The sequence below is a fragment of the Megalops cyprinoides genome, chromosome 14 (assembly GCF_013368585.1).
Source record: "Megalops cyprinoides isolate fMegCyp1 chromosome 14, fMegCyp1.pri, whole genome shotgun sequence".
Taxonomy (NCBI): domain Eukaryota; kingdom Metazoa; phylum Chordata; class Actinopteri; order Elopiformes; family Megalopidae; genus Megalops; species Megalops cyprinoides.
This window is the reverse complement of record NC_050596.1, coordinates 9,733,261-9,742,055: the sequence shown is the minus strand read 5'-3', so window position 1 is coordinate 9,742,055 and position 8,795 is coordinate 9,733,261. Positions and strand designations below refer to the sequence as shown.

At 39.0% G+C, this 8,795-nt stretch overlaps 1 protein-coding gene across 1 annotated transcript; it reads left to right on the top strand.

Annotated features, from left to right (window-relative positions):
• Positions 1-2,956: 2,956 nt before the first annotated feature.
• Positions 2,957-7,420, top strand: LOC118788945 (zinc finger protein ZIC 5-like). Its single transcript, XM_036545165.1, has 2 exons — positions 2,957-4,127; positions 6,368-7,420. The coding sequence occupies exons 1-2, from the start codon at positions 3,086-3,088 to the stop codon at positions 6,808-6,810; spliced, it is 1,485 nt and encodes a 494-aa protein (XP_036401058.1). The 5' UTR covers positions 2,957-3,085; the 3' UTR covers positions 6,811-7,420.
• The last annotated feature ends 1,375 nt before the right edge of the window (positions 7,421-8,795 follow it).

Genomic DNA, 8,795 nt, shown 5'->3' with positions numbered 1-8,795 from the left:
CCGGAATAAATTTCATGGAGGTGAAAAATGACAGGTTTATAAAAATAACAGTAGGCCTGTATGGCTTATTTTATTCAGTTTTAGAGATGTAGGCTATGCTTCTTAACATAGATGCATCCAATGGTGCTTTGAAAAATTGCACAGGCACATTTAACCAGCATTACATAAGTCTATGCCGCTTCACAGGGAGAATGTAAATATAGCTGATATAACACTGTCAAATAAGACAAGACGATCGACCAGTTAATACTAAGCATCTTTTAATCTAACCATTTCTTTGCGGAAGCACAACAAATAATTGTGCAAAACACGTTTGTGTTTGTGTATGAAAAAACACACCCATGTACAACCGTGGTTGCACAATTGCATTTGATGCCAATATTATGTATTTATATACTATTATTTTATTATTTTATTGTGGTCAAAAATATGTTGTACAACTGCCTCAACGTATGGAATGTTTTCTTATTTATATTGTTCTTATTATTGTTTATGTTACTACTTCTACTGCTAATAATAACAACAACAACAACAACAATAATAATAATAATAATAATAATAATAATAATAATAATCAAGTGATTTACAAGGACAAAACCATATGCTTTTGACACATATATACATTTGTATACATACGCAGACGCACAAACGCACTCACACGCAAGCATATGCATACATACATACAGTTAGTATTCCACAAGAACATGCGTAAAATAACTAAAATCAATTTGTTCCCTGCACAGCTTCTTAATGAATTCTGTAATTAAACGTTTGCAACCGACATTAGGATGTTGCTGGGCATTTATGGTAAAGACCTTGCCTGTGTAGTGATTGTAGTCACCTATATATAAAAAGCACAATTGATAGTGTTTGTAGTATTACAGAAGTGTTTGCTAGTATTGTAGTGTTGGTACGTGTTTTCCTCACTTTTTACGGCAGACCTCTCTCTTGCGCTGTGGCACGCCTGGCACTGGGCAAGGAAAGGTTAACAATAAGTAGCCCATTACACTTGATAAATCCGAGAAAAAAAACACGTGAAATTACCTTTTAGTATTTTTTAAAATGACTGCACACTTCCATTGTTGAGGGATTGTACCTAAAGTCGAATGATAGCACTCACATTGCAGTAAAAGTGAAAATACAACCATGTTTGAGGAAGGCTCAGCAAAAGTGACACGGATGTAACACTTTTCATTATATATACTTTTCATTATATCTGCCTTTTACAGTGAACAAGTGAAATACACTTTAATAAATGACATGCGTGTGTGTGTGTGTGTGTTCTGAATACTCTTTGTTATTTATAACATAATCCATTATATTGGTAAATATACTATGCACTTTGAAATTAAAAACTGAAAAATACTAAGCCTATACCGCCAGCCCTATTCCTACCAACACAGTTTACATTAGTGCACTGTTTCCTTTGGTCTACCGTCATAAATCGATTCTAAAGGTGTCTTTGGATGAAGACATTAAATCGATGATAGATACACAACATGCTGGGTTCAACAAGGATCCTGCAAAGGGGGTTGTACTAGCACTATAAAGCGTACCAACATATAGGTTTACAAGCCCCCCCCCCCAGTCGTAAAAGTGAGTTCAGTTGCAACAAAATAAAAATGTTACAGATCAGTATATACTTTTCAGTTATACGCTTGAATGAGATTAGCCTGTCTAATAACTCATTTGTCATCATCATGCGTAAAATAACGGTTCCGGATTCATTCACAACTCGGTACCGGTTCTTACCAGGGTTGGCTTCATTGCCGGGGGTGCTGAAGTGATTCTTAAAGGAAACGGCACTCTTAAGAAGCGCAGTTCAGTTTTTGTTCCAAGGTTTTACGTATTTTTGTAATATTCTTCAATGTACTTTCCCGTTTTATACATGCTCATTATTCTAGATAATTTATTTAATTTGTGGATTGTAAAGGGTCCACTTCAATCAAAGCCCAAAGGCGTCATTTGCCATTACAGATGCTTGTAGGGATTTCATAATAGTTCGTTGGCAATCAATGAATACTTTTGAGAAACGAAAAAAAAGAACACTTCCTTAAACTTTGCTGTACACATTTTAAAAGCAGCACGATTTACGGTTGAACTGTTTCAGAACCTTTGCTTCATATAACCTCAAATCCCCCTATTAAGATAAAGTATTGAACAATTTTACATATCACATATACCCCCATTTCCTCCTATAAACACTTGAAGAGAGTTTCATTTTATTTATTGCGAAAAGTAAATATGAAAAGTTGTCATCCTATATATTTTCCCTCCTCTTGAGTATTCTTTAGGACAACGACGTGAGTGCTTATTTTCACACATATTCTGCGTGCCTGTGGAAATACAGCACAGAACTACCATGGTATTATTTTCGCAAATGTAACATAATCGAAACATTCTTTGAAAAGGCATAGAAAAACACCTACATATTTTCCCATAGGGGACTATATTCCTGCCCGCACAGACGTCAAGGCTGTATACATAATGTAAATGTTATTATAAGCATACTTAAGCACAGAACCTTTTGTGGTTACATATATCATTGCTTTTGAAATATCTGTTTTTAACGGACAGGCTATGGGATTATACTTTCGAAAATTAACATGTCTAGGAAAAGAGCAAATATAATAGGAATTTAAAAAGCCGAATCAGAGTCCGATTTTACTTCATCCACCTGGATGAATACTAAGCACAAAGCAAACGTATAAACATAATTGTGGCTAACTTTGGAAGCATAACTTTTGCAGACCACAGGGATAAAGGGTGTGAGGGGGCGGATCCCTGCTGTGCTCTGCGTTGAAAATCAGCCAATCGTTTCCTTCCCTTTGCTGCCATTCACCGAAATCCGTCCAATACCCACGGTGCGATTTCTAAACCGTATTCCCCACTGTGTCTCCCAAATGTTGTATCTCTGCCGATCGTTTGAGGACGGAGAAGCAAAGGGGAAAGGAGAGTTAGAAGCAGGACAAAAGAAGTTGTATACATCGCTCAATAATATTTATATACATGCATTCATATTTTGGAAGGTGTTAGGGGGAAAAAAACAACACCAGTGACTCTGCATGGACTTGGCAGTCTGCGTATGGAGCCCCCTTTGAGCAAGAGGAATCCGACTCTAAGATTAGCGGATTTGGCAGCGCCTCATCCCCTTTCTCATCAGAATATGACAGGCCTCCCAGGGATAGGGGGGCATCACCCTCAGTCCCACCATGCGCACCTCCACCCTGGGGAGATGGGCAACGACCCCGGAGTGACACACACTCCGTTCGGACCCGAGCACATGGCACAGACAAATGCGCTCAAACTTAGCCCATCTCAGCACAGTCAAAGCCACCCCGAAGCCCACACGGCGGTATCTTTCACTTCTTCTCAGACCACAGTTGGTTTCCCCGTGGCTCACCCCCACTCAGGCTACGCCACCAGCAGAGACTACATGCTCAGGAGAGAGCTCTCAGCCACTGCTATGCAAGCGCTTGGCCACCAGCATAGTTCCGCCTCCTCCCCTCATCACCATGGCATGTTCCTTTCCCCAACAGGTGCTTATGGGCACGCGGAAGGTGGTACCCATCCACTTTTTCCTGGACTTCAAGACCAAGCGGCCCCTGGTTCCCACCAGCATGCTCTCAATGGGCAGATGCGTTTGGCTCTTCCGGGGGACATTTATGGCAGGACAGAACACTTCGGCCACAGGCCCGAGCACTACGGAGCTTCTCCTCTCCACAGCTACAGCTCCATGAACTTAAATGTGAACATTGCTTCAGCTCCTCACGCCGCCGCAGGGGCGTTTTTGAGGTACATGAGGCAGCCCATCAAGCAAGAGTTAATCTGCAAATGGATCGACCAGGAACAAACTTCAAAGAAGCCCTGCTCAAAAACTTTCAGCACCATGCACGAACTAGTTAACCATGTCACGGTGGAGCACGTCGGGGGACCGGAGCAGAGCGTTCACGTTTGTTTCTGGGAGGAATGTCCGCGAGAAGGGAAGGCTTTTAAGGCGAAGTACAAACTGATAAACCACATCCGAGTTCACACGGGAGAAAAGCCATTCCCGTGTCCGTTCCCTGGCTGCGGGAAAGTGTTCGCTCGCTCGGAGAACCTCAAGATCCACAAAAGGACACACACAGGTCAGTTACGGAGTGCTTTGGACCGATATTTTCGTAACAGTTTGTGAATAAGGCAAAGTCAGCGCTTTCACGGAAATAGTGTGACATAAACCTCTGGTCCCCTCCATTAATATGGATTTGTATTTTTTAAGTTTGTAGCCTACTTTAACTCCTGAGGGGGAAACATTTGTATTCCACAGTTGTGTAGATGAAAAGTGCATAGAAGAACTTACAATTTGAACAAGATGAACGTTTACTGCGTAGTAAATACATGATTGTAAGATGATTGCTTAGGACAGATACTATCTCTTGTAGGACGGCTGGGTATTTGGGCATTACCCCAGCGTTCAATCAACGTTTGCCTTATAACTTTGAGTTAAAATTGAATGAAAGTGTTCCATATTTTCAATACACATGTTTTTTTTTTCATTGCATACTGGTGATAGAATCGTCGGTTTGTCTTTGCGATGAAAAGTAATTTAGCAGTGAGACAAAGTAAAGGGCAAATGTTGATTGAATCCAGGGGCAAGTCAGCTAGCTCCCTCACTGGTCGGCTGATTCGTTTTCTCCCAGTTAGCCAGACCTAGTTGTCTGCTGGTTCCACTCTGGACAAAATACAATATCAATTCATTGTCGAATACGCTATTTTAGTTTTAACCGCCTTTTATGATTTCCAACATACACTTTAAAATGAAAGATGTAAAGACAAAGACTTAGATAATCAGTTAGATATTAATAATTAATAAGATATTAAGTAATATTGGTGCGAAAAAAGAAAGTGGCACCTTCACTCTGTGTAATGAACAGTATTTTTCCTGCTTATATAAATCATACAAATATCGGTACGTGATATTTTCGGGCTTCTATGTATGTGTTGTTTACTTGTTGCCTTCTGGAAATTAGCTCACACGAAAACCAAGGCCATTTATTTATTTATTTATTTATTTGCTGAGTGGATATGGTGTTCTGTCGAAGTTAGATCCCATGAAAAAGCCTCTAAATCTTTCCCTTTGGCAATGGGGTTACTTTCCAATGCAATCAATCATATATATATATATATATATATATATATATATATATATATATATATATATATATATATATATATATATATATATATATATATATATTTTTTTTTTTTTTTTTTTCAAAAAATATTGTGATAGGGAGTGAGCAATACATAGGTTACACATTTAATTTATTTTCCACATTCCCACTATTCGATAATTTCTCTTTCGCAAATAAAGGGCTCGGCGATTCTACGTCTGAAGGTAGTTTCATTTAATAACAAATACGTGCAACACATTAACAGGTCCGCTTTGAGTCTTAAATCCACGGGGCCTACAACAAACAAAACTAGCTCTGTCAAAAGGCGGGTACTCAATGATCTACGGAAATAGCAACTAATGGGTAAACAACGTATCTGCTTAACATGCATCTGCATTAACATGCATGCACTATTTCAGCAAATATATGTTTATATCAGATATTTTGTATGGTGGAGGGACCCCTCGCGCCGAAGGAGTCTTGCCAGATATATGTGCTAAACAGGACGTGGAGTAAATCTCTGACGAAAATGACGTGAAGGCTATCAAATAAATAATTATTTAAAATGCCCATCGCAGCACCACGCAACTGAGGGAAGACGTCGAACGTGGGCGTGTAATGAACTATATTGTAAGGAGTATTATTCCAACTCTCAACGTGTCATTACAAATGCTGTAAAACTGGGAGAAACCATGGTTATAAATCATTTATTCAGCACGCTGTAAATGTATTTGATTCACAGAACATACAGGCATGAAGCGAATAGCGGCCTACTTCGAGTTAGCCTGTTTTGTGCAAATTAAACGCATTTTACATTATGCATGACAAGAGAGCTATAGGGATATATTTCGACAGCTGATAAACAGCTTACACTGTTCATACTCACAGTATTGTCTACATTATTTTATCAGCATCCTCTCTAAACTGACCCCTGAACCCCTAAAACTGGCAAAACTGGTCCTTTATTGGTCTGTTCTTGCCACATTGGAGACAAAGTCTCCTAATAGTAAAGATACTAATAGTAAAGATAAGCATGATAATTTTACCACTGGTCAGAAATGTATGTTGACATGTATGTTGAAGGAGTGATTCGATAAGAATCAAATCAAAGAATCAAAATTCTTCTGGATGTTTTTTTTTTTTTTTTTTTTTTGAAAAATGAGTTGAAACTTAATGCTTAATGTGCTTGCACATCCATCTGTCTGTCTTCCCAGGGGAGAAGCCATTTAAATGTGAATTTGTTGGATGTGACAGAAAGTTTGCCAACAGCAGCGACAGGAAGAAGCACTCTCACGTCCACACGAGCGATAAGCCTTACTACTGCAAAGTAAGAGGCTGCGACAAGTCGTACACTCATCCCAGCTCCTTGAGAAAGCACATGAAAGTTCACTGCAAGTCGCCCCCGCCGCCCTCTGCCAACAGTGAGCCCTCGTACCACTCCTCCTTGCCCGCGACTCACGGGGCCCCCCTCTCCCCGACGTCTGGCGCTCACCGGAGCCATTTGGCGAACCGCTCCGTCGCCAACCTCAACGAGTGGTACGTGTGCCAAGGGAGCGCCGGGCCCAACAATCTTCACACCCCTTCCAGCGACGCGCCAACATCTGACTCAGAGGACGAGGATTCTTTCAGGAACTTAGACCCAAGAGCAATGCTCTGAAATCTGAAAATGTGACCGCAGATGCAACCACAATATTTCCGCTGGTTGGTAAAAACACAAAAAATGCAGAGAATATAAATATAACAATATCTGTTTTTGGCAATGCAACAGGAAACACTGTCACAGATGTCCAATGATGAAGGACAACAGCCTTTGAAATACTTTCTTCTTCTCATTTAAGAAAAGCTTTACAATATGATAATGAAGGCAGTCCCCATAAAACATTATACTTTAATAGGAAACTATCCTCATTATCCAAGAGGAGATTTATAGATCAATTTCAGCACATCAGTAAAAGCCAAAAGATTCTGGACAGCATAACAAATACCATCAGGGGATTTCCTCATATATCAAACTTTACAGATCAACACACACACACACACACACACAGACATACATTCAGTGCACATGCATGGTATCCTCTCTGTGACATGATTAAGTCATCACCAGTTAAGTATATGATGACGATATGATCTATGTGCACCATATGATCTCATAAAAATCACCACCCCTCAACATTTGACCTATTCCCATCTGAACTGTATTAGCACAACAAGCTGGTAGAATACTCAGTCCCAGTGAAGATCTTTCCATAAATAATGTACATGACTGCCCCTAAAATTAAAATTGGGTATGTTTATTTAATGTTATTTATTTATTAGTACAATTATAAGTATTTTACAGTCTTAAATATGAAAGCATTCCATGCAATAGTTCTAACTTTTATATATTCAACAAATGAATGCATCATACAATGGCGATGTCTTCGCTAAGTAATGGATAAAGAAAAATGTAAAATGAAGCGTCATAAAGATTGCTAACAATGTACAATCATCCCTACTAAGAAGTATGAAGATCTATTTAAAATGTTTTATATGTTTTTAATGAAATGATTTCACATTCTACGCACTCATTTAAGAGTAATCTACTAATTTGTCTTTTGAGACCCCAAATATGTTAATATACAAGTTGACAGGCCTACACCGGACAGATTTGTATATAGGGTATATATATTTTTTTCTTGTTTTTTATTGTTGGTCGTAAATGTTTACTTATCTATATGACTTTTATATTGTAATTTATTTGCTGGTGTACCGTTGTCCTGAAGTTACAGATACACCAAAGAATACTAATTTAGTGAAATTTAGTGATGCTTTTTTCGTGGACTGTAAAAAAGGCATTCTTTTCTGACTTGAATAAGCTGTGTAATGTGAAAACTCACTCTCGCATGCCCAGTGTCGTGGGTAAATGTATCGTTGAGGTATGATGTTGTTGATTTTGATGGAAAGAGAAAAGATACGAGACTGTGGAGGTCCTACGTGTTCCATGATAGCCATTGATGAATATAATATGAATAGCAAACTTGAATAAAAGTGAACTGGATATGTGCACTTTTCTGGTTACAGGGAAAGTTTTCTAAACATTATACGACACTGGGAATTAGTTATTCACCAAAGGTTGTCCACGGACAAGAGTGAACAGAATTAAAAGAGCTGGGGGAATCAACAGACATTGGCATACGCGAATGGTGACTTAAACTGTATTTGCATGCAGAAGAGTTTAAAGAAAACCTTGCGATCAGTGGCGTGCAAATAAAACATCAAATTAAGTAATACGCATTTAAATGAAGGGACTGATCAATGGGGGGAAATTATAGCACCATAATGGAGTCCCTAAATGAAAAGCGGAACAAAGCCACCAACGCATGAATCATTCAATGGAAATATAAAAGAGAAAAGGACACATCACAATAAGCGGGATCTTTTATTGAGCATATGAAACAAGTTCCCCCACTTATTTTCACCATTAAAACGCACAGTCTCACTTTCAAAGTGTCCCCTGTCCAGTCTATAGAATGAAAATTGACTAACGCAAGTCTTGCTTCACTTCAAAGCGATCTACTCCAGAGCGGAAGGCTTGGCGCTTGGACAATCGTCATGGCGCGTTAAGATTTCTATAGCTATTGGCAAGCAAGACGTTCACAT

What these genes read in the sequence shown, in the direction of transcription:
- LOC118788945 (XM_036545165.1), top strand. Translation starts at nt 3,086, where the DNA reads ATGGAGCCCCCTTTGAGCAAGAGGAATCCGACTCTAAGATTAGCGGAT. An exon ending in CCACAAAAGGACACACACAG is followed by an intron (nt 4,128 to 6,367) that starts GTCAGTTACGGA and finishes CTGTCTTCCCAG; the next exon opens with GGGAGAAGCCATTTAAATGT.